The sequence below is a fragment of the Kockovaella imperatae genome (genome assembly GCF_002102565.1).
Source record: "Kockovaella imperatae strain NRRL Y-17943 chromosome Unknown BD324scaffold_21, whole genome shotgun sequence".
In the NCBI taxonomy this organism is placed as follows: Eukaryota; Fungi; Basidiomycota; class Tremellomycetes; order Tremellales; family Cuniculitremaceae; genus Kockovaella; species Kockovaella imperatae.
In genome coordinates this window covers 27,499-54,684 of record NW_019028961.1, presented here as the reverse complement: position 1 = coordinate 54,684, position 27,186 = coordinate 27,499, and the positions used below count along the sequence as shown (strand labels likewise).

At 52.2% G+C, this 27,186-nt stretch overlaps 11 protein-coding genes across 11 annotated transcripts; 5 read left to right on the top strand and 6 right to left on the bottom strand.

The window, feature by feature from the left end:
• Nucleotides 1–25: 25 nt before the first annotated feature.
• Nucleotides 26–6,224, top strand: BD324DRAFT_585143 (hypothetical protein; the record flags this gene model as incomplete). Its single annotated transcript, XM_022013721.1, has 14 exons — nt 26–701; nt 739–1,295; nt 1,334–3,290; nt 3,326–3,652; nt 3,690–3,888; nt 3,927–4,073; nt 4,108–4,240; nt 4,279–4,522; nt 4,560–4,687; nt 4,733–4,783; nt 4,829–5,400; nt 5,443–5,610; nt 5,647–5,867; nt 5,920–6,224. The coding sequence occupies 14 exons, from the start codon at nt 26–28 to the stop codon at nt 6,222–6,224; spliced, it is 5,685 nt and encodes a 1,894-aa protein (XP_021867762.1).
• Nucleotides 6,225–6,351: 127 nt separating this feature from the next.
• Nucleotides 6,352–9,276, bottom strand: BD324DRAFT_639736 (hypothetical protein). Its single transcript, XM_022017278.1, has 8 exons — nt 9,166–9,276; nt 8,889–9,105; nt 8,773–8,834; nt 7,391–8,715; nt 7,233–7,346; nt 7,115–7,183; nt 6,778–7,076; nt 6,352–6,725 (listed from the first exon to the last, which is right to left on the bottom strand). The coding sequence occupies exons 1-8, from the start codon at nt 9,171–9,173 to the stop codon at nt 6,465–6,467; spliced, it is 2,355 nt and encodes a 784-aa protein (XP_021867761.1). The 5' UTR covers nt 9,174–9,276; the 3' UTR covers nt 6,352–6,464.
• A 131-nt stretch (nt 9,277–9,407) lies between these two features.
• On the bottom strand, nt 9,408–11,867 carry BD324DRAFT_639734 (hypothetical protein). Its single transcript, XM_022017277.1, has 10 exons — nt 11,490–11,867; nt 11,391–11,429; nt 11,020–11,337; nt 10,685–10,978; nt 10,411–10,646; nt 10,169–10,360; nt 9,933–10,121; nt 9,629–9,887; nt 9,545–9,581; nt 9,408–9,508 (listed from the first exon to the last, which is right to left on the bottom strand). Exons 1-10 carry the CDS (start codon nt 11,642–11,644, stop codon nt 9,500–9,502), a joined length of 1,728 nt encoding a protein of 575 aa, XP_021867760.1. The 5' UTR covers nt 11,645–11,867; the 3' UTR covers nt 9,408–9,499.
• A 262-nt stretch (nt 11,868–12,129) lies between these two features.
• On the top strand, nt 12,130–13,015 carry BD324DRAFT_654138 (hypothetical protein; the record flags this gene model as incomplete). The annotated part of the gene is made up of 2 exons (XM_022018755.1): nt 12,130–12,177; nt 12,221–13,015. 2 exons carry the CDS (start codon nt 12,130–12,132, stop codon nt 13,013–13,015), a joined length of 843 nt encoding a protein of 280 aa, XP_021867759.1.
• Nucleotides 13,016–14,335: 1,320 nt separating this feature from the next.
• On the top strand, nt 14,336–15,116 carry BD324DRAFT_639730 (hypothetical protein). The gene has a single exon (XM_022017276.1). It carries the CDS (start codon nt 14,471–14,473, stop codon nt 15,035–15,037), a length of 567 nt encoding a protein of 188 aa, XP_021867758.1. The 5' UTR covers nt 14,336–14,470; the 3' UTR covers nt 15,038–15,116.
• Nucleotides 15,117–15,877: 761 nt separating this feature from the next.
• Nucleotides 15,878–17,553, bottom strand: BD324DRAFT_643934 (isocitrate dehydrogenase; the record flags this gene model as incomplete). The annotated part of the gene is made up of 11 exons (XM_022017577.1): nt 15,878–15,916; nt 15,964–16,236; nt 16,276–16,377; nt 16,415–16,491; nt 16,530–16,585; nt 16,621–16,680; nt 16,719–16,939; nt 16,980–17,099; nt 17,139–17,279; nt 17,318–17,383; nt 17,440–17,553. The coding sequence occupies 11 exons, from the start codon at nt 17,551–17,553 to the stop codon at nt 15,878–15,880; spliced, it is 1,269 nt and encodes a 422-aa protein (XP_021867757.1).
• An 814-nt stretch (nt 17,554–18,367) lies between these two features.
• BD324DRAFT_279153 (hypothetical protein) lies at nt 18,368–19,836 on the top strand. The gene is made up of 2 exons (XM_022012364.1): nt 18,368–18,528; nt 18,585–19,836. The coding sequence occupies exon 2, from the start codon at nt 18,672–18,674 to the stop codon at nt 19,575–19,577; it is 906 nt and encodes a 301-aa protein (XP_021867756.1). The 5' UTR covers nt 18,368–18,528; nt 18,585–18,671; the 3' UTR covers nt 19,578–19,836.
• Nucleotides 19,630–20,745, bottom strand: BD324DRAFT_639721 (mitochondrial carrier domain-containing protein). Its single transcript, XM_022017275.1, has 5 exons — nt 20,626–20,745; nt 20,263–20,577; nt 20,036–20,216; nt 19,839–19,998; nt 19,630–19,799 (listed from the first exon to the last, which is right to left on the bottom strand). The coding sequence occupies exons 1-5, from the start codon at nt 20,684–20,686 to the stop codon at nt 19,656–19,658; spliced, it is 861 nt and encodes a 286-aa protein (XP_021867755.1). The 5' UTR covers nt 20,687–20,745; the 3' UTR covers nt 19,630–19,655.
• A 151-nt stretch (nt 20,746–20,896) lies between these two features.
• Nucleotides 20,897–21,747, top strand: BD324DRAFT_639720 (hypothetical protein). Its single transcript, XM_022017274.1, has 3 exons — nt 20,897–21,027; nt 21,072–21,374; nt 21,423–21,747. The coding sequence occupies exons 1-3, from the start codon at nt 20,936–20,938 to the stop codon at nt 21,508–21,510; spliced, it is 483 nt and encodes a 160-aa protein (XP_021867754.1). The 5' UTR covers nt 20,897–20,935; the 3' UTR covers nt 21,511–21,747.
• A 175-nt stretch (nt 21,748–21,922) lies between these two features.
• On the bottom strand, nt 21,923–22,717 carry BD324DRAFT_654132 (hypothetical protein; the record flags this gene model as incomplete). Its single annotated transcript, XM_022018754.1, has 2 exons — nt 21,923–22,451; nt 22,497–22,717. The coding sequence occupies 2 exons, from the start codon at nt 22,715–22,717 to the stop codon at nt 21,923–21,925; spliced, it is 750 nt and encodes a 249-aa protein (XP_021867753.1).
• Nucleotides 22,718–22,976: 259 nt separating this feature from the next.
• On the bottom strand, nt 22,977–27,000 carry BD324DRAFT_654131 (RAM signaling pathway protein-domain-containing protein; the record flags this gene model as incomplete). Its single annotated transcript, XM_022018753.1, has 5 exons — nt 22,977–25,626; nt 25,674–25,879; nt 25,918–26,115; nt 26,169–26,286; nt 26,330–27,000. 5 exons carry the CDS (start codon nt 26,998–27,000, stop codon nt 22,977–22,979), a joined length of 3,843 nt encoding a protein of 1,280 aa, XP_021867752.1.
• Between the last annotated feature and the right edge of the window lie 186 nt (nt 27,001–27,186).

Below are 27,186 nucleotides of genomic sequence, written 5' to 3'. Positions count from 1 at the left end.
ACCAGACTGATAGACCTCCTACACTATGACTACGCAAGAGGATCCGGAGGCGAATGCCCTGTTGCGCCTCCGGATCACTCACATCACCTCGACCATGTCGCCCTCGCTGCCGACATTAGCTCAGTACTACTGTCCACCGCATTTGGCCACGGCTATACCTGCTGGCGCTCTTCCTCACCACTTGCCAGTACTGAGAATCTTTGGAACGACTCCCGCTCTACAGAAGATATGCGCCAACATTCACTTGTGCTATCCTTACTTCTTCGTTCCCTTCCCGATGGACTCGAATGATCCTCTGCGACCGGAAAGAGTCATCAAGCTTTGCCAGCGATTCGCCGTATCACTGAATCATGCAATATGTCTCGCCATGCGGCAAAACCCCACTGGCACAAGCTCGTCAACCAAATACGGTGGTGGACCGGATCCTAGGCATTTACATGTTGCATCCGTCATGCTCGTTAAAGGCGTCCCATTCTACGGATACCATATCGGTTACAGCTACTTTCTTAAAGTCAGCCTGGTCAATCCTTCCCGCATGTACGTCGCCATGGAGCAGCTGAGAAAGCCAGTCGTCCTCGGGAGGGAATGGCAACCTCACGAGGCTCACATGAACCACGTGCTGCAGTTCATGTGCGACTTTGACCTGTACGGATGTGGATGGTTGGATTTGGGAGGCGGGACATTTCGAGAGCCTCTCCCTGGTGAGTCAAGCCATGGATTCTTTGCTGACAGGACCAGAGGGCGATCCCTACACCTCACCGCCTCGTACGAGAGGTCCGCCAAAGATCTTCGACACTCTGAGCGTACCTGCGGATATGCTCTACTCTACAGCTCTGAGTCCTCCGAAGGATACTTTCACGCCCTTGGAGATCGACGTTCTCCCACACCACATCCTAAATCGTAACAGACTCAAACCTCGGTACCTTCACCACGACCTCATTGAGCTGTTGCATAAGCCTTTGGACCCCGACGAAAAGCTCGTACCTGCGGTGGCCGAATTGTGGGAGGATGAGCGACGCAGGCGATCGACCAGAGGCCTGAGTCTGAGTGAGAGAGCCATGATGCCAGGAAGTGGAGGAATGGGCGGACGCACAAAGGCAGAGCTAGGCTACTTGGATGAGACACAGGAAAGACCCGAAAACAAGGGTGGCAATTGGAAGATCTCTACAGAGCTCTGGGACATGATCGAGGAACGAATGGAGGTCGAGAGACGTAAAAGGGGCAAGTTGACATACGAAAAGTTCTCTGGAGATATCTCTGGAGGCAGTGGCGGCGAGAAACGAAGGTACGACAAGGTGGGCGGGATATTCTTGAATGCACCTGACATCACTAGTGGATTATGACGACATTCCAAGCTGTATCTGCTCACTGGCCTAGAGCCCCTCGGGCACCCAAGTCTACCCAGCGCTCGAAGAAGTCTCGAATCAGCAACGGCTTACCATCCTCGCCGACTAAGCTCGCGTCTTCGACACCCGTCAAATTCGAGGAGTCTTCACCTCTCAAGCGGCCCGAGGCCGATGTCAAACCAGACTTAGGGCTCATTGATCAGCCTGACCCAATCAACATGGCAATCGAAGAATCAGAGTCGGAGGATGAAATCGACTTTTCCGATTCTGATGAGGAGAATCCTTTCGAGGCCCTCGTCATAACTCAGCTGTCTCAAGGTGATCAACAGGTCAAAGTTGAAGTGGACGACACGCGTGTGACACGTGGTGGCCCTGAGGACATGGACTATTTTGCAGACGACCTTGATGAAGAGCAGCTCAACCAGATGATGCACGAGCGGGACGCCAGACAGCATGCTGAAGAAAGTGCCAAGATTCACGCGACTCAAGCGGCTGGCAGACAACCTGAAGGGGACGAGTATGACGACGAAGAGCTGGACGAACTGTTCAGGAATACTGTAGGACAGAGCTGGGTAGGTTGGCAAACGCCACGGCGCCGCGGAATGAACGGTTCCGTCACGCCCAGTAGTGCGTCGAAAACCGCCACAACTACTGGGGGACTGGATAGTCGTCGAGCTATGCGAGATCGGAGGATACGCGAGATGGCAGGTCTTGGGGATCTTAGTACCATTATGGATCGCTCGTCGATGAGCCTCTCTTCCCCTGGGCAGACTCCTGTGCCTCAAACCCCGACTAAGACCGGGACTGGCAGTACCAAGACGACGCCCACATCACTCTCTCGCAATATCTTTGCAAAGCATCGTCCGACTCCCGTTGCCGTTCCGAAACAGCCGAGAAGCAATGGGTCGATTCTCACAAACACCGTGGTACTCGCTGAACCAAAGAAGATCCTCGGAGCCATGTCAAGCTCCCCTGAGGAGGATCGACACCCCGAAACACCTACTCGTGTGAAGCCAAGGCACAGCAGAATCGAGATGCAAGACGTCAAGCCCGACGTGCATGATCATAAAAGTACGAAGCGAGCCAACACAGGCGTTCAACTACCCCCGGCTCGGCAGCCGCGGCGACCAACACCTGAAATCGCGCTCCCTAGCTCGATTCCAAGGCGAAAAAGAGTACGATTACCGAGCCCGACCCTGAAGAATCCTGATTCTCAGACCGATGTGTCGAATTCTGGTGAAATCACAGATCAAACTCCCAATCAGGGCAAACGCGTCCGCTTGGCTAGCCCAGAGAGTGGTCTGCAGCCCACTCCACAGCGTCCCGGATCACTCGACCGGTCTATACATAGTCAAGAGTCACCTGGGGCCAGTGGCGAGACTCGGACCTCCACGAGTACTGATCAGACCCAAGTAGGGCTCGTCGAGGGATCCAGCTCGACCGTGCAGCCCGACCTCTCTAGCACAGCTTGGCAGTTCCAGTTGAAACCTCCGGATGCACTCATTGTCAGGGAGTCTGTGGATCCCGAGGTGGTGTACCAGGATCCTTACTACTCAAATCCGTCAGATGTCCCTTCTCGACCCAAAATGTTTGCGGGTCGGATGTTCGCGCTCAAGTCCAATGGCGTCAACGATCTTGCCGATTTTGAATCCTCCATTTATGGTCCGATATCTTGGATGAAGACCCGCCAGGAGCATACAGTGAAAGGCAAGTATGGGTGGGCGTTTACCAATGTTCCGCCGCGACGGAACGAGGTCACAAACTGGTGCTCCAAGGAAGACGAGACTATCCTCGCTCAATCTCAAAGAAAAGCTGCCTTGACCTCTCAACTCCGCAAGCCTACTCAGAAGAGTAGATACGGTTTCAAATTCTCCCAGAGGAAGAAGACGAAGGATTCTGAGCGTGAACATCAAAACATGTCTGTACTGGCTGTCGAGGTCTTTGGTGAGCTTCCATAGTCGTTCGTGGCTGAACCAGAGCAAAATCTCGTCATCAACTCTTGCCTGATCCTGAGAAAGATGAGATTGTCGCCGTCTTTTTCTGTTACCAGAACGAGGACGAGACTTTGCCAGACACCACGATTCATCCTGGGTATCACGCCGGCTACGTGATTGTAGAGTCTGCTCAGACCAGGGCGGGTCGAGTGAAGCTTGAAGATGTACCCTGCCATTACGTCGCGAGCGAGCTTGACCTCATCAACTGGGTCATCGATACGGTCAAATTTTGGGATCCAGATGTCTTGGCCGGATGGGAGCTGCACAACTCTTCTTGGGGATACATCGCTTCCAGAGCCAACGAAGCGTTCAGTGAGTCAGTTCCTGAAGTCTTCGCTGATACAGTCAGGCATCGATTTGATGGAACAATTGTCTCGTGTGGTGTCGGGTCACTCTGCTCCAAGAAAGGACTTTTACTCCGCTACTCACGCTTCCACGTTCAAGGTATCTGGACGCCATGTGCTCAACATTTGGCGGATCTGTAGGTCGGAGATTACTCTCATCCAGTACACATTCGAGAATGTCGTCTTTCATCTCATGCACCAACGGTGGGTATTCTATGAAGGGTCTGTCTCATTCCTCACAGAATTCCACATTATCCTCCGGCGTCTCTTACAGCTCTTTGGAAGAGCAAGACACCTGAGCATGCCACTCGCGTGTTGAAATACTTCTTCCAACGAGCTGTTCTCGACATTGAGATCGTCGACGCTGCTGAGATCATCACCAAGAATGCGTGAGTCCTTGAATTATACGGTGCTCACCGACAGCGAATTCGCTCGTGTCTTTGGTGTGGACTTCGCCTCGGTCATGTTCCGAGGCTCGCAGTACAAGGTGGAGTCTTTCATGTTTCGGATAGCCAAACCCGAATCATTTGTGCTGGTCTCCCCTTCCAAACAGCAGGTGAGTCGGTCCTGCTGCACTGAACCTAAACATGCCAGGTCGGCTTGCAGAACGCACCATTTGCCGTGCCACTCATCGCGGAGCCAGAGTCGAAATACTACAATCACCCCATCTTGGTACTGGACTTTCAATCTCTGTACCCATCCGTCATGATCGCATACAACATCTGCTTCTCAACTTGCCTAGGAAGAGTGGAGAAGTTCAAAGGCACTGATAAATTCGGTTTCACAGAGCTGAAGGTCGCGGATGGGCTTCTCGAGCTACTGAAAGACTATCTCACCGGTGAGGACCGTAGTGGAGAACCATACTGATGCCGGAGTGACACCAAATGGAATGATCTTCGTCAAACCGGCTGTGCGGAAGAGCCTTTTGGCGAAAATGCTAGGTGAAATCTTGGACACTCGAGTCATGGTCAAACATGCGATGAAGGGAGCTAGAGGGGACAAGGTGAGCAGCAACTCCTGATCTTGAAGAGAAGCTGACTGTCAGCAGTCATTGACTCAGCTTCTGAATGCCCGACAACTCGGTCTTAAGCTCATGGCCGTGAGTGGCTCCTGTGTTTCCTCAGAAAGGTTTTGACGGTGTAAGAATGTCACTTACGGATATACTTCCGCCACGTACTCTGGTCGGATGCCCTGCATCGAAGTGGCCGACTCAATCGTCCAGACCGGACGTGAGACACTCGAAAAGGCTCAAGAGATGATTCACTCGCGTGCAGACTGGCGGGCGCAAGTTGTCTATGGCGATACCGACTCGCTCTTTGTTGCCCTCCCTGGAAGATCCAAAGACCAGGCGTTCCGAATCGGTAATGAGATTGCAGACGCAGTCACTGCAGTCAATCCGAAACCAGTCAAACTTAAGTTCGAAAAGGTGTATATGGGGTCCGTCCTCATGGCGAAGAAGCGATATGTGGGCTTCAAATACGAGCATCCCGACGAGATCGAGCCGGTCTTTGATGCCAAGGGTATCGAGACGATCCGGCGAGATGGCTTTCCGGCTCAATCAAAGATTGAAGAAGTTTGCCTAAAAATGCTGTTCCGGAATCAAGATCTCTCAGAGATCAAGGAATTTTGTCGTCAGGAGTGGACAAAAATCCTTCAGGGCCGGGTAAGCATGCAAGACTTTATCGTCGCAAAGGAGGTCCGCTTGGGGTCTTACTCGTGAGTGCAGGACGACAGATCAACCGCTGACGTTTCGCGCAGAGATAAAGGTGTCCCTCCTCCAGGTGCAGCCGTGGCGTATCGTCGAATCCTGAAGGACCCCCGAGACGAGCCTCAGTATGCCGAAAGAGTGCCGTACATCGTCTCTAATACCGAAGGGCGACGATTGATCGACCGGGCTCGAATGCCGGAAGAAATGCTGGCGAACAGGTGAGGCGCGCTGTCAGACCTCACATCTGATACCAGGTCCCTCGGTATCGATGCAGAATATTACATCCGAAATCTCCTCATTCCCCCTCTCTCTCGTATCTTCAATCTTGTCGGCGCCGATGTCGAGCACTGGTATGAGTCCATGCCGCGAACAAAGCGGGCGTCAAAGTACGACACTCGGCACACTGGTAAGATGAGGATTGATTCACATTTCAAGTCGAGCCACTGCATCGTATGTGGTGGGGAGTCGTCCCACAGTGAGAGTTCCTGAAAATACTTCCTAGACATAATTCTGATGTTCTTTTCCAGGAATTTGCAGTATCTGCCGCACAGAACCGTCTACAACGACACACGCACTCTTGTCCCGGCAGCATCTTGCTCAACAGCGACTTCTGGACACCCACAAGATTTGTGCCTCATGTTCATCAACGCCTGTCGGCGAAAGGATCCTGTGCGATTCAATCGATTGTCCAGTCACCTATGCGAGAGTCACAGCGACACGGGACGTCGATGATCTGGCGGACGTGCCTGACATACTAGAAGAATTCAACGCATCTGCTCATCACGAAGAGATCGTCACAAGTGCCGTTCTCGCTGGTCCGCTGGATTGGTGATACCTTATACCCTGCATTTCTTCCATACCATCTTGGAATGTGCCTCATGGTCCTTATAGTTGTAAGATTGCCCCTTGGGCCCCTCGGTGTGCATCATGACATGACGTCTTACGCGTCATACTGTAGAACTCCAGCATAAGACATATGTTCGAATGACAAGCTACAGTGTGACAAGAATTGATGAAAATCATGAATTGAGAAAGACACGTCGCCCACAGGAATTAAAGCAAGGACCACGTCTTAAGCCACTTGCCAGGTTGCGCTCTCCCCTCCACCTAACCTCCTCATGTCCCATTCAACAACAGTGCGCTCTGTTCCAGAGTATAGCCAGTCTCCACTGGGGTCAAAAGCAATCCCGGCAATACCCGTCACTCCATTCTCTACGCCCTTCCGATCAGTCCTCTGGGTGTCGGTAGCTGAAGAGGCCGGTCGCCATGGCACCGGGACAACGACATGTGTATGAAAAGTCCTCGCATCGACAATGTGGATGTTGGAGTTCTCCTGTCCATCAAGGCGTCAGACCCAATCGCCCGGACTACAACATTGGACTTGCCTCTGAGAACACCATGAGATCTCTACAGCTTCCTTCGGGAGAGAACTTGACGACTCTTGCAGCTTCTCTGCCGGAAGTACTTGCGCCTGTACTCGGAGCTCCAGTCACAGGATCAACGAGCATCACATTCGTGTGGTTGGCTTGGTAACGAAGGTCCAATTGTTCAGCTGTAACGGCAGCATTGTCAGAGCCGGTTTGGTCCCAGGAGTAGGGGAGTGAGCCTGTGGAGCTGCTGTGCGATGTAAAGAAAGTCGCAAGCGGCTTGGAAGACCGATGGTCCCATACTGTCACTTGGCCATCTGTAGAGATTCAGCGAAGATACGGATTTGTTGCGAACCTTGACTGGCCACAGCAAATTTTCTACCATCTTTGCTCCAAGACGTTGAAAAGCCAGAATCAGTCGCCGCTGTCATGTCATTAATGAGGGCACGAACTGAGGAAGCCTTTACACACACCGTTATAGGTTCCTATGCGCTTGAATTCGCGTCCACCATCGATCACCTCGAAAAGAAACACTTCAGACGAATCTCCCACCGAAACCATAGTCTTGAGATCAGGCGAGATGGAGGCTGTCGGAGAGTCAAAACAAATGCCTCTGATAGACACGACTCACAATGATTTACAGCACATTTGAGTCTCGCCCCTCCAATTTTCGCCAATTTCCGCTCTTCTGTCTCACCAGACCTGTCCGCAACGGCAACCGGTCGAGCTCTCCAATCATCTTCTCCAGGACTCCGATGACCGGGCCGACTGGAGGAGATATACGACGTCGCCGCACCTGATCCCAGACCAACTCTCATTCCAACCACCCTTTCGAACTCTTCCCTTGTCTGACGCCTCGACTCGCGCTCGAGCTGAAGATGAGCTCGAGCTCTCTCGATCTCCCGCTGTAGCTCTGCGCTGTCGTAATCTTGGGTTCGTCTCAAACCCTCGTTGGCGCTGATGGAGTCCCAACCTATGCTTGACCCGAATCTCGGACGTGGGGGCGCCACTGGCGCATGAAGTCGAGGCAGATGTACAAAAGGCGCGTGTTCTTGATTCCTCCCAGTCTCGTTTCCTGACACTGTCCGACGCATTGCAGATGTCACGGGAATCTGGGCCGACCGTACATATTGCCCAGCGGGAAGGCTTGAGAGTTGAGGGGCTGCCGTGAGAGCTGAGCGTGAATTGGTCTTCTCCGTGGTAGGTAGCGAGAACATTTTCACGGTCTGATCATTATTGGAAATAAGTAGTCGAGGTTCATCAATGGCCATGGGCCTGTTCTGCTCTCGTGAGGAGGTAGTCTTTCCACTCGCCATTGAGAGACGTCGACCCGCACCTGTGGAGGAGATGAATGAAGGTGACCTGGACGACACGTATTGGATCCCTGGAACCCCGGGCCGTTCAACAGACGAAAGAAATGATGCGCGAGACCCTCTGCCAGGTCGGTAGCCAGTACTGAAAGAAGCGGCACGGCGGGAGGAGCCGGGAATGTCCATCGAATTAGTCGTGGGACTGAGATGAGGGAGCCGAGGTGGATTCAGGAATGGGACCGTGTTGGGGTACGTTGCAAAGCTAGAGCTTCCAGATTCCAGATGAGACTCTTCATCGTCGTCCATGTCCATAGCTTCTTCATCAATATCCTCCTCGGCAAACGTGTCCACTGGAGCGTAAGATTCCTCCTCACTCTCCTCTTCTTCATCGACCGGACCGTGCCGGCGCAGGAAGCTCGCTTTTCTCTCCCTCTCTTTCCGATGCCATTCCGCTGGCCAACCGGGAAGAATGATCATGGAGTTGTTGATGGACATGGTAGGTAATACCACGGATATGAAGAAGGGTCTAATTGGAGGCGGTGTCGAGGGGAACCTAGCGTTCAGTGACGCTGTCGAAGCCGTACGAGAGGGAAGATTCGTCATGTAGAGTTCGCCGTGCTGCCCTCCACACGCCATGATAGGGCCGCTAGTTCGGCAGCATTTAATTAGAATCTGGTTTACCCCCTTGCTGGGCGTTGCTCACGTTGCAGTTAGACAATTCGGAGTAAATGTGAGCCTTGCAAACGTTCTCGTTGTACCATTGCGCTGTAAGATAGAGGATCAGCTGATGGGCTGAAGATGACAGCTCATGATGCTAACGACGCCTTTGGACGGGCCGGGCTCATTATCCTCCGGCGGCGACCACCTCTGCTCTTCTATGATGGTCCCTCTAGGGTACAGGACATGAGCTCTGTCCAACGGTAGGACCAGATCACGAAGCTGAGGGTGGATGATGCTGATGTGAGCGGGCCGTACATCTGTAGGTTCGAGGGACAGGTCTCTTAATTCCGAGGAAGACACAATAGGCGGTGGATCCCTAAGCAATCCTCAGCTAAGGTCTGACTCTGGTCTGCGAGGCATGTACACTTGGACTCACCTAGCCATTGTGACGAGCTGTGTCGGAGCTCGTGCGCTATCTACAAGCTGTCAAGACAATCACAAAGCGGAGAAAAACAGTCAAGTTGTAAGATGCAAGAGATGGGCACAGTATAACAGAGCAGATCGACCGATGCGGTCATAATCATTCCAGCCGAGTTCGTGAGGTGGCACAAATAGCAAGCGTGGGGCGTTCATTTGGCCTGGCATGAGGTCTTTCGCCTCTGTCACACGCTTATCCGTCTGGACGACAAATGAATGCATGTCTGAATACATCTGGTTGAGCAGTAGATGGGGCATGTATCATACTGTGTGGCCTGTGTGGATTGTATACTTCATATTGGCTGTCTGTCAGCTTTCAATTCGTGCAACAAACTCACGATCCATTGCCCCATGATGGCTACAGGGACACCCCAGCTGGCGCAGAATATCAGCTGGAACCTGACGCAAGGATGTCGACTCACGCATCGCGGCGGATGGTCACGCTGAAACAGCACTTGATCAACCTGTAATCCTCAATTCCCGTATCCGATGCCACCCCGGACCCCACATCCCCACCAGGCCGATCGCTAATCATTGGTTGAGGCAGAGCAAAGTCTACATTGGTCGATGCTGCCAACTTGCCATTGTGAGATAATGGAGTCGCACTGGATCTAACCCAACGAGACCGAGTGAGTGACACTGGAATTTTGAGGATACAGCTGGTGGTAAGGGATCGTTGACCTGCAACAGGTGAGCGCCATAATCAGCGAGGGTCTTGAGGCCCACCCGAATCAAAGGCAATCTTCGCGTATCTTTCCCAGTACCGTACCGCAGAATCCTCATCCATTAGCTCGTATACGCAAAGCTGGCCGCCTCTGAACATGCTCGCTGGAATGCCGGTCACATTGGCAAATTCTTGATTGGCCTTCTGAATCTCGCCTGTCCGGCGCCATATGCAAGAAGGTGTGTGTATCGCTTAAGAGACGTCAGCAAGAGCTGAGATCGAGCATTGCTGAACTCACACGCGAAAAGCCTGTCGTACTCCAGCATCCATCTCTCCATTGCCTCTTCCACAAACACAAGATCAACATCCGTCAGAGTTTGAGCGATTTGCCTGAATTTTGGTCTGAAACCATTCAATGCGGTCAAGATACGACGTCTGGATTCAGCAGATATGCTGCTGCCATATTTTGGACCCAGGATGGGCGTGACGGCTGTAATCGGAATCAGCATCATCCCGAGAAGACCGGCGGGCAGGGCGTACATGGTCTATTGCGCGATCCTCCATTCTTTTGCGGACTGCTCGGCGCTGAGCCAGCCACGCTGTCCGCTTTAGGTGCCGCACGCCCAGAGTCCATCCACTTGTTCATCCGTTCGTATCCTTTGATGTAGTCATACGGCTTTAGCAGCCCAGCGTCGTATTTAGCCTTGATGACCTGAGCAAGTCTAGACGCTCTTGGACCGGATGGTTGATCTGCAGCGGCCAGGAAGTATCGCTCCCTTTGCAAGGATCAGATTGATACACTGAGAATCCTCACATTCTACTTATGCCAGCCAAAGGCGTATTCGTCTCCTTGCCCTTGCCCTTCCCGCTATTGTTGCCTGATCTCGACAACGGCTCCGATCGAGGCAAGTTGAACGGTGCATAGGTTTCACGTGATGTCACGCCTGTAGATGGTCCGGACTCCACTTGCGGTGTCTCGATAGGCTCCTCCAAGGCTCCGTCACTGAAAGTGTTGTTATTATTCAGACTACCGCCTCGAGAGATGAATGCCAGCATGTCGAGCAATCCTCCAGGTACATGAGGCGCCCCGAGATCTCCCATGAATTTGCTGTAGATCGATCAGTCGAGGCTGCAAGTAGCTAGACTCACGTCAAGGCCCCAAACTCTGTCATGTCATCATTTCTAGCGCTGTAGGGCCCACTGCTCGTCTTTTCTACAGTGTTCCCATTTGCCTGGGTTCCAAAGCTGACGGGTCCGGCCGTATCTGGTAGGAGAGGCCATGCAGGAGGAAAATTGGGATCAGAGTAGAGTGTGTTTGGTAGAGATGTGACTGGTTCACTTTGTTGCGATGGTGTATCAGCAGGAGGTTGATGCTGAGGGGATACAGTCCGATCTTGAGAAGGCGAGGATGGTCTTCGCGCTTGAGGAGATACATCTCGACAGAGATGCGCAATCTCTCTGCGGATGCTGTCACACGATCAGCAATGGATCAGACTCACCAACGAAGCGACTCTACTCACCATCTCTCACAAGGCCTACCTCCTTCGCACACCATATGACTAAAGGAAGGGTTTTGTTTAGCATGATGCAGCCCTTCTCAGAATGGATGGGCCGCTGACCTCCGTCGACAATATACACACGCCTTGCCCGATGACCTCTTGGTCCTTTTCTTCCGGTGCCCATCCTCTCCATCATGTCCTCTGCCATTTGCTCTCCTCGATCCTTCTCCCTCTGACTCTCCACTATGTCCGTCGTCAAGATGCTCGATCTTCATATCCTCGGTTGACCAAAAGAGGGCAATATGAGATAAAAGAGTCCGTAGTGGTCCTGCAATTAAGGGACTTGATTAGGGCCGATGGCCAGGACCCAATTTGTCAAAGGTATAGGTCACTGCGTTGAGAGGTGCATTGGATTCCGGACCGCGTCAGAAGAACGATGCTTCGAGATGAAGAGCAGATGTTTGTTGTTGATGTTCACGAGGTGACTATGTGGTATGTAGATAAATGGTGGATGATGATGAACTATCTGAATGTGGCAGTGTAAGGTGGCGGATCACACATGAAGCTGCCTTGCGTGCGCTCTGAGCAGCATCAAGAAAAGTTAACCTGACGCTAGAGTCAGGTACCCAAGACAGCGAGCTCCGCTTGGACCATGTATAGGAGCCAAGAGCTGATCCGAGCGACAAAGCAGTCGCGAATGATCTCGAATCTCACCCAACTCAGCAATACTTGTCTGAGCCTCACACGACGTCCAATCAGTATGGAGGTCAATAGCTGCGGGAAGGCGCCCTCAAGCAAGCCAGCGGGGGTAAGTCCACATCGTGATCATCAACGCTCAAATCTCCTAACAGACATCGAAGGCCATACGTAGGAAGCCTCTGGTTCAGCGCGACGCGTCGCTGAACGATCTCCTCCTTCAACACCATGAGCGTAAATTGAACCTCGGGAGCTCTGCGCGTCGCCATCCATATCCGCATCAGCCTAAACCCTTGACAAACAACGAGGACGAGGTCTTGGGAGATCTCATATTGGATCTGTCAACGCTACCGCACAGATGGACTGAATGGCAGAGGAGACACCTGGCAGAAGTCGAATCGCTGAAAAGGGCCAACGCGGCTGTGCGACACAGCAGGGACGAGGCGGAAGCGCTGCTGGACCACAACTTAGCATTGACCAGAGAGCTCCAATTGGACTGGACCAATATACGAGAAGGTCACCGGGAGTTGGAGGCTCGATTGCTGCGAGCTGATTCTGAGAGGGTCCGGCTCGAAATGTTGGTGGAGGAGAAGGACACGCGGATCGAAGAGCAAAACAAACTCATCATTGGGTTCGAGAAGAGAATTGAGGAGCGAGGGAAGGATCTTCAGCTATCGCACGAGTGTCGGCAAGGTCTCGAAATTGAGCTGTACTACTTGGGAAAGGAGTTTTGCCAGGTCAACCTCGGTCAGTATGCTCAGATCAGTGGAGGACCATGGGGAACATCTGATCAAGAGCTGGAGACGCTCGAGCAGTTGAAGGACCGCATCGTTGAACTGAAACTCCTGAACAAAGAACAAGCTGGAGATATCCGGGTTTTGAAGCAACGACTTGGAGAGTCAGTGACATCTGGGAGGGATGAGAGCTGCCAACCTGTCAAGGAAGAATGAGCATCCATAACATGTGAGAGGCTATGTAGGAAGATTCTACGCACATTTCGATGCTATGTACAAAGCTCGTACAGACGTCATCAAGGTATCTCTCTTGACGCCAGACCTCTCTCATCTTCTGAAGGGAGATGAAGCGACCCATCTCCTCTGAGCTGCCTGGTCCCAGCTGGGACCAGGCTCACGCCATCCACTTATCGATTCTGTAGTCGCGCAGACAACGTCGACAGGACCTCCCATAACTTCTGGCCCCCTACACTCTCCTCGAAAAGTCAGTATTATTAAGCAGTCATTTAGCAGGCTTTTTGAGCCATACTGACAACCTTCCATGTACTCCTGTCAGGCTAGTCTCGTTCCATCTTACACTCATCCTGACATCTCACCACCTGGTGTACCATCGTCAAAGCTACACAGACTGGATCTGAACATGTTCTAAGCGTAAAAGTGATCTGAGATCTGAGATGCACTGTGTCAGAACGCTGCCTCCATCCGCCATACTGTATGTATGACCGCGACTGATTTTTCCAATCATTAAATTGGGGTTGACCGAGGGGATGGATCCCTTTCACTCAACCATGATCCAAATGGAATCATCCGATGCAGAGACTCACTCTTGACTTCTCTGACCTCTTACATCGACATGATGGTCTTGCCAGAACCTCCTCATTCCGCTCATTCAGGACACTCTGGACACAGCTTTCCCCGCTCGGCATTCGAGGACATAGAGGTGAGGATTCGGTCAAGGTCTTCTCTGACACAAGTTAGAACAAGTTGGATGACTTGCTCGGTTCGTTCCCTGATCCTCAGATCTTAAGCAATCCTGTGCATTTGAATCATTCGGAAAGCAGCTCTAAGAGCTCGGTGGGTCCATGCTCTGGCTTGGTTGCTTAAACCATATGTAGTACCACTCTCATACCAGTCAAGACTACGAGGATCATGACAAGACTATACGACCGAAGACAGAACCTGACCATGTACCGCCTTCAGTGAGTTCTCGCTTTCCTGTCCGTAGAACGAGCTGACTGCTACCCACGAACACAGCGATCAGCTAGCTCAGCGTCAAAACGCGAGAATGAGCCTGCCACTGACTCACCTTCCAGACCGTTCAAAAGGATTCGAGAGGCGTTCTCACGATCGCCGAAAGCAAAAGCTTTGCTGTCCTCATCTGGCATTCGTCCTTCCTCCCCTTCCAAGCGAAGAGCTTTGCATCCTTCTCGAGAATTCGTCCAACCTTGTCCATCTTTGGAAACGATTGTCCAGAGTCCAACACCTCCACGCCAGCACGCCGCCCGGTCCCCTTCCAGAATCCCTCTGCCTCAATCCCCCCGTGCCAAATCTCTTCCGGAGCCTCCGACGCCTGTGCCACTTGAGCTTCCGGATATTCTCAGCTCCTTCCGATACGCTCGCACCGAGCTGGACAGATCCATCACAGCCTTGGAGACGATCCGCTTAGATCTGATGACGGAGAAAAGGACTAGTCAGGATCTCTTGGCAGAACTAGAGAAGACCAAGCGGGACAAGCGAAAGAAGGACCAAGCTCTGCTTGAGGCTTGGGGAGAGGCCGAGGACCTCCGTTCAGCCGTCCTGTTGGCACAACAGCAGAAAGATGATGCAATATCCAATGCGAGTCGAGAAGCAGACGACCTTCACGCGACTATTCAGCGAGTCAGGGAGGAGAAGAGCAAGGCGATAGCTGAGGGGCAAGGCCTGAATCAACGGCTCGAAGAACGGCTCAAAGAAACCAATGGGTTCGTTTCGCGGTTGCAAGCTCAACTGGCATTGCTTGAGCATTCGAGTGATAAAAGTATCTTCGACCTTCGTCAACAGCTAGACATGGCTCAGCAAGAGGAAGCTCGAGCCAAGGAAGAGATGGAAAGCATGAGGGGCAGACTCGACGAAGCGGAGTTCGCTCACCGAGCTCTGAAGGAGGGTGGTGCCAGATTAGCTAGAGACCTTGGAGAAAAGGAACGGAGAATCATTGAGCTGGAGAAGGCCATGGGCTTGAGGAGGGGAGGCAAGGTGTAGGCTGAGCAGTTATTCAAGCGCAAATCTACCCTATAATCGACTTGGCCATACAGATATCTTCGAAGAGCCGGATGCAGAATCTCTTTTCCGTTCACAACTACCTCCGAGGTCGATGATGATGTACTTCACTAGAAGAAGGTCTAGGGTTCTTGTACCATCAGCGAGCACTTATCGGTGCTCGCTGATAATCGCATAGTAGGAGGGGACTCGGGTGCGTTGGGCAATGGGGTTCGCGCCAGAATACGCAGAGCCTCACTACCGTCTCTTAGCCTGCGACTCTTTTTCGACATCACTTGTTGTGCCTCTGCAAATACAACGATGAGTTTTGGTTATTTGGGACTCGGATATAGCTCATGTGTCACAGATCGGAAGTCGTGGACGATTTCGCTGATGCTGGCGGAGCGCGAAAGCTGAGACTGTCGTAAGATCCGAGTCAGCTGTGCAACGAAGAACTATACACCCATGTAGTCGGTATCAATGACGTTTTCTTGTTATCCTTGATCGACTGGCATGATACGCCTGTAAACGTCGCGAATTGGCAGAGCCCCCAAGGGACATGGTCCGGACAATCCATGAGCCAGTCTAAAGATGCTGACTGCTTCTTCAACCTTTCAGCCAGACAGAAAGCAGCAGCTCATTGGAACACGCCAATCAGCTTCTTACCTATTGCCGTGGTGTCAAGGACCATTAAAAGGGATCAGGCATGGCTGCACGTTCCTCAATTTCAGCCGCTTACATGTGTCATGCATGGGATGCAACATAAGGTCCTGCTGAAAGCTGCTCCCACAGTCATCCTTCACGCACGCTTGGCTGTAGATGAAGCTCTTCACGTTTCGCTCCCTACTTCGCATTGGCCTTCATCTTCTCAGCTAGTTTGTCCTGTTCACCGTCAGCAAGTCCAAGTCATGAGCCGTCCAGCAACTCACATTGACAGCCTTCATGTAGACGTCTGTCGTTACCCAGTCCTCTCGTTTCATGTTCTTTCCCTTCATTGCCAAAGCCAGATCCTTGGTCATGACTCCGTCCTTGTCTATGCACTCTACGCAAGCTTCCTCGAGGTATTTGGCGAAATCAGCGAGCTCAGGCGTGTTGTCAAGCTTGGCTCGGAAGGCAAGTCCCCGCGTCCATGCGAAAATCGAAGCAACCGGGTTAGTAGAAGTCTCTTGTCCTTGTTGATATTGTCGGTAATGGCGTGTCACCTGAGAAGCCGGTCAGAGCAGATTCGAGACTCGACTGACTGTTCCATGAGCTGCCTCTGATTCCATCGTCTTGCCATCTGGAGTGATCAATTCCGAGGTCATCATTCCGAGGGATCCAAAACCTTGTGCCAAAATGTCGGACTGTGATGTCAGTCGAGTGATATGGGGTGAGACCCACCTGGACATCTCCATCGTAATTTTTGCAGGCCCATACAAAGCCTCCGGAGGATTTGAGTGCTTGAGCGACCATGTCGTCTGGGCTCGTCAGCTCCTTGCACCGTGATGAGACCTACCGATCAATCGGTGCTCGTAATAAATTCCCTTCTTCTCGAATTCCTTGGCGTATTTTCTGGAGATCAGCAAGATCGCCTAGAGATCTCTCACGTGTCGTAGATCTCTTGGAAGATATCTTTGAATCTTCCATCGTATTTTTTGAGAATAGTGCTGAAGGTCAGCGACTGTACGAGAGCAGGTCCCCTCACTTTTTTGTCGACATGAACAAGGGCATGCCCTTCGACAAGGCCATCTTGAAAGAAGCCTCTGCGAATCCTTCGATACTTGAGGTGATGTTGTACATTGACATGGCCACCCCCGACTCTTTGAAATCATAAACATTCATCTCCGTAGGCTTGGATCCGTCGGCAGGGGTAAAAGTAAGGGTCAATTTTCCGGGGCCAGGTACGACATAGTCTGTTGAGCGGTACTTTATTGGTGTCAGTAGCCGGACACCGTGGGTAGCTCACCTGATCGCCAAAGGCGTGACGACCGATAACGATGGGTTTGGTCCATCCGGGCACTGGCTTTGGGATCTTGTCCAAAATGATGGGTTCCCGAAATACGGTGCCTCCAAGAATATTTCGGATCTACGCCATTTCAGTTCAGCGGGACTGGCATGGTCTCACCGTTCCATTGGGACTCCTCCACATCTCTTTGAGCTTAAACTCTTTGACACGAGCCTCGTCGGGGGTAATAGTAGCACATTTGACACCGACAGAGTATTTCAGGATCGCCTCGGCCGAATCCACGGTGATTTGGTCGTTGGTCTGTCAAGGCTCAGACATGACCTTTGGTCAACACCCACGGCATCTCGACTCTCCATTCCAAGGTCATAGTATTTGAGATCAATGTCGAGATAAGGCAAGATCAACTGTTTCATGCGCGTCTGTCAGTGGAAACATCAACATGTCATGTCGGCCGACTCGCCTCCTCCCGGATCTTCTGCCAGATGATTCGTGTCATTTCATCTCCGTCGAGTTCTACCACTGGATTCTTCACTTTGATCTTCTTTGAGGGCGTCGCATATCCTCGCTGGGCCATGATAGGCAGGTATGCAAGTGGACGAGCAGGTCGAGCACCGGCGGCTCGTGATAATCGGACAAGCTGACATTGCAGCTGAGTGGGGGAATTCCACCTGCAATTGAGGGATGCGTGCAACTCACCATTGACAGCAAGGTACAAGGTACAGGACGTCACGGTCAAGACACTGGCACACACACACAGAGTTCAGAAGCTGGATAGTCGTCTACACGGTCTATACAAAAGATCAATAATGTACGATTGTGACAGTGATGGCCCAATTTCAGGGTCTCATAAGAGAGGGGCCCTTTTGGGTCGACGCGGCGGTCGGACCGGGCCGCAAGGAGACGCCGAAGCTGGACTGGGCTGGATAATTACCATTGATTCCTGCGATGAGCAGCATACTTATCGGGTCGTTGGCGACAGCAATGATAGCTTGACGAGGTCATTTGCAGTACGGAGGCTTGCTCCTCGCAGCACAATGAGCAGTCGGCTTCAACGAGAGCATCCGTAGGCCAATCAACCACCCTCTGGTCACATTCGGTAGAGTCCATCACGCTCCGGAAAGGATCCGGACAACCAATGGTAGAGAGTCCTTCAACATCTAATAGTAGGCCAGAGCCCGTACATCGCCGAGCCTGACCCCTGAATTCGCTCGTTCTCGCCATCGACCTGGCCCGAAGACGATGCCATAGTCAGACCCGTCCACCTCGGTCAAATCATCTCCTACAAGCCGATCCGATGTGGCGAAATGTCCATCGCTGGCCATCGGTCCCGGTGTACATATAGAGCGCGGTGCCTCCTCGCCATTCATCTCGACCGACCGAAGCTGTATCACAGTGTCCTCTGTGACACGAAGCATGCGGTTGAGCGATCTAGCTTCCAGTTCGGTCACAGACTTCCCCTCCACTTTTTTTTTTGCTTTCGCTCCCGAGCCGCGTAAAATATCAGCATCCCCGAAGAACCGGATATGAACGACATAGGGTATGCGACATGGTATGTCAGGATATAAATAGGATGAACATACAGAGGCTCTGTCTTGACCGTCTCAGCATCAGCATAGGAACAGACGAATCACATCTCTCTCTCTCTACTTCAGTCACTTGCCGTCGCTCGCTTGACCCGCCACCTGCCTCACTATGAAAGTTTTTGTCACCGGAGCCACTGGCCGTCTCGGCGCCTTGGTCACTCAACACCTCGTCGAACGCGGACACACTGTCGGTGGTTTGGTTCGGTCAGAGGCTTCTGCAGCAAAGATCAAGGGGCCGTCCGTTGAACCCATCATTGGCTCTCTCCAAGACCTCGAGCTCTTGACCCGCATGGCTCAATCTCACGACGCAGTGATCAATTGTGCCTTTGACCACTCGGGAGATTTCGACAAGGCGTCAAAAGAGGAAGCCGCCTCAGCCCAGGCGATCATCAAAGGTCTTGAAGGGAGCGGAAAGAAATTCATCTTCACCTCTGGATTCATGATTGGCCAAGATTGGAGCTCAGCCGAACGAGACGAGACATTTATGTCAAATCCCTCGGGACTCGCACGAACAGATACAGAGCGTATGGTTCTCGATTCGCAAAAAGCTGGTGTCACGCCCATCATTATGCGACTCTCAGCGGTGACTCACACCGCTAAACCTCCCCATTGGTTCCTCTACGCCATTCATGGCATCTCCCAAAGCTTCGGATTCCTCCCTTACATCGGTGACGGGTCGCAACGGTGGACGACTTGCAATGCCGAAGACGCGTCCTTACTCTACGCGCTTGCTCTAGAGACGGCCGAAGCCGGGACTCACGTACATGCGGTCCAAGAAACCATCACCGTCAAAGATCTGGTCGAAGCTGTAGGCAGGAAGACTGGTCAAAAGACCGGTTCGATTACCGCTGAGCAAGCTGGCCCCATGGGACTGGTCGGAATGCTCATGTCGGTGGATCAGAATATCTCCAGCAAGTGGACAAGGGAGCACTTCGGATGGACACCAAAAGGTCAGACCTTGCTCGAGGAAATAGCCAATGCTCAAGAAGGATTTCTCTCAAACGGCGGGCACTAGATCTCCGTATTCCTGTTCGAATCAAGATTGTGCATGCAAATTTACAGATTGTGTGGTGGATGCAACGGTTCAGCTTGTTCAGAATACCTTCTTCAGCTGCTCAAAGAAAGTGAATGTCAACATGGTAGTCGGGCTCATCCGCAACCATGCCGGCAGCCAGCCTCTGAAAAGGACTCTGAGTCCCTCGCGGCGTAACGACTTGGTAATGATGCTCATGGCCGTCTGTGACACATCAGCGATGCTTTGATCGAGCGAACTTACGACGCCAGCAGGAGCGGACTGTATCCTGGACTTGAAGACATCTATAGGTGCACAAGCGGTGACCGCAATGGTCCCCCCGAGTATCGACGTCAAGAGATGAGTTGGGACAGTGTCCGTGAAGTTGAACCGCGTTATCAACTGCTGCTTGATCATGTCGTAGCTGGTTATCAGCACAGTGAGAGGTAGGAATTGCTCACCAAGACAGCTGGGACCCATTCATCACTACACTCCTCGCGACTGTCGCGCCCATTCCCTTGAACATTGTACGCGGTCCTTCATCCTTGTATATCCGATACAGACCCTGCAGAGCGTTCTTGTAATTATATCTTGATTCTGGCGGCTTGACACCGTCTGAGGATATCCTGACCATGACCAGTTCTGCACGATCGATCATCAGTCATGCTGGATGCCGCACAAAACCCACCCGCTGGCGAGCCTACGAGACCTGCAAGCGCTCCTGCCAGAGCACCATTGGCAACTAAACGCAGTTTGCCTCCCTTTTTACCCATCTTTCGATCCCTGTCCTTGAGGTAATTGTATGCACCGAACCTCATGGTAGAGTACGTCGCCTGTCGAAGTAGGCTTCCAGAAAGACCAGTCCACAGACCCAGTACACCAGACGAGCGAACGGTGTTCTTGACTGTTGCAATCATGTTCTGTTGAGGACGCTGGACCTGTGTTCTGATCTTAGTCTGGTCGATGGGGTGAGTGATGACTACTGCCATTGAAGCCGCGGCACCTGGCCTCCTATCAGTCAAGCTCGGACAAGAGGGAGGGTGCAGCTCACCCCCGAGCCATAATGGATGTTCCTTGGGAAGCTTGCTCGGACCAGCTACTGCAGTCTCCATAGCTCTCTCTCTCTCTTGAGAGTGCACAGCCAGATGTTGAATGCATACGGTCTTGCGAGATCTACAAAAGTCTTCAGAATACAAACGGATCTTTCGGCCGTCTTCGGACATTTGTCGGATTTATTGGGAGCAGGGAATAACGAGTGGATTATTACGTACGCACCAATCTGAAACACATCACATTCAGCCGATCGTCAATCCTTCATATATCTGCTATCACGTTAACTCACCCATCGTCTAGCCTCCACGATGAGACCATCTTTGCTTCGTAGAGCAGCAGCGACGTTGCCCATTCCTCCAACTCTTGCAGAGGCCTCTATGCAGTTGATTCCACCTATACCGTGAGCTCTTCGTATAGGCGTTTGACTTATACCTTCACTTTCAGCCTCTATCGACGGCTTCTTCGAGCCCATCGAGGACTGCCAGACGACATGCGATTCATGGGTGACGCATATATCAAATCAGAGTTCAGAGCTACACGGACATCCGACAATCCGATACACATCATCGCCTTCCTCTCACAGTGGAAGTTGTATCTTGAAGAAGTGGAGCAGTCGGCCACGGAGGCGGGAAAAGCGGCACCATTTAAGGGCAGACGCCTCGAGGTGGACAAGATCGAACAGCTCAGCGAGGAGCAAATTGGTCAGCTCTATGAACTGATGCATGCTACAAAAGATGTATGGAAATCGTGAGTACTTCTGCCAGTCATTAGTCATGGCTGACGATACAACGTCAGTCCCGAGGATCTCACTGCTCAAGCAGGCGGCGGCCCGTCGGGTTCGCTGAATCCATCAGCTCCGGAGGATGATACGAAGGACAAATGATAGTTCCACGGCATCGCGCCAATGACCGGTTCTGCTGCCGTGCGCTCAGTCAATCATATGTGCTCGGCGATACCCGGAGCAGATCGCTGCATCGGGCCAATTCTCAAGTCAGCCTCAGTGCATCGCGGTCAAGCTGTAACCAGCAGCTGATATTCTCATGGTACTAAGGAAAAAGCAGCGGCCTCTTTAGAGCGTAGGCAAAATCCCGGGACCAAATGTATGCATCTGCGTTTCCTCTTCGCCTGGCGAAGTTTTCGCCCTATCAGCACCAAGTTTACCTGATCGCGGCATCTAATTCACGTTGAAGTCCCTCCCTTTGTGTCGGGCGAGAGAGATATAGCACGTTCACCTGGCAATCTTGGATAAGGCTCGCAAATGCTGATGCACAACCTCATTAGAGACCTTTTTCCTCCTATTCTGAAAGACTTTTGGAACCCGTCCCTGTCTCGGTGCCGATCGAAGGACCATGATGAAGCTTTACGGTGCGACTGTCCCCATGGACTCTTGCCGTATCATCTAGAATCGAAGCTATACTCATCTGTCGCACATGGGTAACGGGAGATCTCTCGCCTCCGGGTTCAACAACAGGCATTCCGAAGGTCCGAAGAGGCAAGGTATCGCAATCTGTACCTTGGCCTATAGAGCGGGAACCGACCTCTTGCATGTCCGTATCAGCCTCGTCAGGCCAACTGACCACTGCAGCCTTGACGTCGCCAGGTGATCGTTTCTTCTTCTGCATCGTGCCGCTCTTCTGGGTCTTGAACGGTCGAGCGCTTGTGTTCTCTGGCTCTTTGGCCCATTTATCTTCAAAGAGTTGATGCATTTTTTCCAGGACATTACTGTTCAAAGTGTTGCAGAAGGCTTGAAACGTGTCATCAGACATCTCGTTGACTCTGTTTCCAAACCATTCCTGATTGGAATTTAGGTTTCTGCTAACGAACCTTGGCCTCGTGAGTGACGGCCAAAAGAATGATTTATCAACTCACATCGTGCTGCTATCGAGAGTCGGAACGTATTCCGTGAAAGTGTCCTTCAGAGCGTCTCCTAGGAGATTACGTTTATTATTGTCCAGGAAGTACCTGCCCATCGCAAGCGTTTTGGGCCATTGGCTAGGCTCAGGCCCAAAGCTCGATCGACTGAGTTTCAGGAGGTTGAACTGTGATTGGAGATCATCGAGGCTCTTGGTGCTTTGGGTCGCGATGTTCATGGTGGTGAGTGAATAGTTGAGGCGTCAGTGAATGCCGGCTGGAAGGCAAGTAAGGAGAGTGAGCGCTTCAGGCAGCGAGCGAGCGGGCGATTAAGTATCCAGACTCGCACAGAATACGCCCCCTCTGCGGACTTATACGGCTCCTTTATAGCATGACACACTATGATCAGGGTCAGGTTCATCCCTTCTCATGGTGGTGTCACAGGTGACCTGTGCCAAGGATGATCCTTTGTGATACATTCTCAAGGAGCGGGAACGTTCATGCGCCACCAGAATACGGAGTCCCGCCGTTATTCAATGTCCCCATCATCCTCGGAGCCCGCAAGAGATCCAGGGACCCTTGTGATCCTTGATTGTTCGCTGAGCGACTTCTACTCATGGCTGCTTGTCTTGAAGGTAATTGAAGGCCTCTGAGACCACTCGAAGGAGGTCCGCTCCAATTGGCTGAAGCTGCACTGGGCGGTACCACAAGCTCTTCTGTACTAGCGTTTCCGCTCATCTCCCGAGGGTAATCCCTGGACCGGAAGGGTGAAACTGATCGTGCGCTGATTGGAGGAGCATGTTTGATGCGATCAAGTGGACCGGAGAGATTACGAGGCTGGACTGATGAGACTTGGATGAGGATAGCACATTCCCTGGTCGTCTGTATCAAGGAGGAGAAGGTTTGCCGTACATTAAGAGGGAATGTGTGTGTCGACGAGATTGATTTGACTGTGTGAGAAACCAAGACGACGATCCGGATGAAAGCCTGAGCCTGATCCGGCAGGGACGTCGTATTCCAATTGGATGAACTCGCACGCACGCTCATCAACGATTCCTTGAGCGACGACGTGGTATCTTCAGCTTGTGGCAAAAGAGTGGCCAACTCTGTGTACTCAGAGTCGCTCATTGTCTTCTGATGAGGCCGCTGGATCATCGAGGACGTAGTGCTATCTTGCGAATCCATTCTACCATGAGTTCCTCCGGTAGCTCCCGGCGCTGACAGACCTATATCTTCTGCAAGTTTGAGCCAGACTAGGAACGCTGAATCTATGGCCGTCTCGAACAGATCAAGGAGATCGTCATCGAATAAGGCCGCTGATGCAGGCGTTGGAGGACGAACATCGACTGAAGGCTTTCGTGGGATATTCATCGCACTGGACATGGATCCAGACGAGGACGACGGCTTGTGCCCTCGTTGAGGGCGGATAAGAGGTTGAGTATTGGCTACATTGGACCCATCCGGAGGGGTGAGTGGGACTGAGTCTGAGAATTCGGGCGGAAGATCTGTCTTGGAGGGCCGGGTCGGAATGATCGCTGGATCCTTGACGGGATCTTCTGCATCCGAAACTTCAGTGAGTTCCTCTTCTAAGACGCTAGAGTACGAGTCATGCTGCTGATGGCTGTTTGAGGCCAGAGATCGACCCGTCCGCGGGTCGCTGCGTGGCATCAGCCGGCCTTTGTCAACACCATCCTGCGAGAATGAACCGCCCTGTCTTCGACCGCGTTGTCGACTGGTGGATATGGACATTGAGATCTGCCCCGACTGTGTTTCGTACGGAAGACTAGATGGCGGCGCCGATGGAGAACTACCTTCTGCCGTTTCGACGATGGGGGAAAAGGGCGCACGAGTCGTCGTTGACATGGGCTGTGACACTTTGGCGGCTCCTCGTGGACCCTCGAATGCCTCGTGACCCGTCTTTATCTGTTCCAAGAGAGGACTCATGGATTTCCAGGATGCGGCAATCTCAGTCATTGATCCGTACAGCATCAATAAGAGAGTCCGGGTGTATCTTGCGTCGCTGCCTTTCAAAGCAGATACTTGCAGCTTGAGCACCGCAAGCACTTTGCCTGTATCTCCGATGCAGGTCTTTGTAGCCAGCACCACATTTTTGAAAGCTTCTGTTGGCGTTCGGTTACGCCTCGACATGGAATCAAATCGATCAAGCGCGTCGATCAATCCGTCCAGATGTTTAGTTGCAGGTTCCGTAACGCGAGTGAAGACATTGGAGACGCGATCATCGACCGCGTACAACAAGTACTGTCTGAGAGAAGCGTGGATCTGTGACAGGGCGTAGAGAATGCCGCGGACAGCATCAATTACTTGCAAGAGAGCTTTCGGAATCGTCTTTGATATACTCGACGCTGGCAAAGTCGACAGCCGACGAAAGTAGGAATTGCGCAATTCTTCAGTCGCCACGACATCGCTAGTATCCGTTTTACGATTGCCAACATCGGCGATGTTCGATGATCGAAGGCTCGACAGCATATCCTCAGATGTTTTCCGCATCAATATGTTGCGGGTCGGAATGCTAGTCATCGGGGGCGACCTTGAATCCCAAGCGTTAGGACTGGTGATATTCGACCGAGTACGCTCGATGCCCATGCCTAACGGTCTACTCGTCTGCCCCTCCGCACCATCGTTCCGTCGCTCCTCTATGATCTTGGCGTGGCTCTTCCGGAGATCTGGAAGTGACTTTTTGGCACGTAGCGTACCGCTGAGTCTTTGAGTGGCAGTATAGCTCGCTCCTCGATTATGACCCGCCGAGCCGAGAGGTGAAATCACTGGAGGCAGAGGCAATGTCGATGAGGGATTGCGAGAATGCGCAGAGGACGAGTTTGATGAGGCTGAAAGAGGCGGTATATTGAGTGACAGATTCGAATCGTGCCTCTCGTGGAATGGTACACGAGGTGCGGGAAGATCCGGCGAAAGGATTTGGTCGGGAGATTGATAACCATACATGCCCATGTTGCGCCGTCGATGCATATTTGAGCTTTCTGGGGATTCATTGAGCCTGTCGCTGGAAGCATCTCGAAGGGGTCGAAGAGTCTGCTGTGATGATAGCGTAGTAAGAGATGGTGACGAAGCTGATCCAAAGTGAATCATAGACCCAGCAAGACCATCCGATACCGCGCTATACGGCTCGTCTCTGGTCGCGTGTCAGCTTCTGCCTTCCTGAGTTGCTTTCAGGCTCACTCTGACGCCAGCTCGCCCTCGTCGCCGCGTTGATAATGTCCCTTCGGCGGAACATTCTCATCTCCTTCTGCCTCTTTGACCCTCATCCACTTCTTCATGTTCTCTATCCATGGCCGCAGATCCTCGTCCTTCTTTCGCTGGCCGGGCTGCGTTTCAACAGGCTTGGAAATGTCATTGTCGACAAGATTGCCCAGGACTTCGCGTGGCTATAGACATCAGGAATGCCGGCCCCGGTCTAACTCACCGGCCATTCGATTGGGTTGAGGTCTACTTTGAATACTTTGAGGTGATTGAACTTTGTGAGATAGCTGGGAAGGGAGCGTATGCGATTGCTAGTCAAGGACAAAACTTTCAACTGCGTCAGACGGCCTGGCTCCGAAGGAAAGGAGACAATCTTGTTCTTTGACAAATCCAAGATCTCCAGGGCAGTCATTTGGCTCAACTGGGATGATAGTCAGCTCAGAACAGCTGTTGCTGGCGCGACGGATGGCTCACTGCTTGAGGGAATTCGGTAAAGTTGTTACCTTTGAGATTGAGGTAACGGAGTCGACTGAGTCGCGAGAAGGAGGCGACAATCGAGTTGTCAGCCAACGAGTTGTAGGACAAAGCGAGCCTGTAAAGGGTATCAGCAAAAGACCTATTCGCCTTTGACATACCTCCAAACACCCTTTTGATCCTTTCCTACGCCTCTGCGAAACACTTCGACGGCATGATCATCAATGCCTTCGATACCTCTGCGACTGAGATCCAGCGTATCTCCTCGGTCGGGCGACTTTGCCAGAGCTTCGTGTATACGCTTGACCGTCTGCTCCTCCTCTTCATTCTCACTTTCGATGTCCTCCTCTGCTGCCTCCTCCTCTTCCTCCTCCTCCTTCTCCTCCTGAGATCCTGGCGGGAATCTGGCGAGTGATTCACTGCGAGACATTTTGTCCGATTTGATTTGACCCGAGCTTTGACTTCTTTGATGTTGGTCTACTTCCCTCAATCCGCTCACGACCATGGCTACATCATCTCGATCTCGCTCTCGCTCTCGCTCTCGCTCTCGAGAGCCCCCCCCAGCGTCGGCAGTGACAAACGGAGTTTGATTATGTGAAAATGATCTCGAGATAGAATGAGATGGGTAGATAGGAGGAGACATGGTACTGGTCAATGTCGATTTTGAACGAGATCGCGCTCCAAGGGACGTGGGTGTAGGAAGGAGCGAATCGGTATTGATCCTCAAGGCGTGATTGGGTCGAGTAAAATGACCTGAGGAGCTGCTAGGGAGGGTATCATGACGGGACTGTGGGATCGATAGAGGTGAAGAGCTGTTGTATGCTCGAGACATGATGGTCGAGGAGAGAGTTAGAGTGACTTATGGAAGTACACTCGGCGGACAGTCACGCTCAAAGGGGCCTTGAAGCGGGAGGACCGAGCGCCCAAAAAATGGTGGGTGGAGCTGGATGCGACAGATGATGGGGGGGGGGGGGGGGGCGACGACATATAACTCGCCATACGCAGAGAGATTCTACAA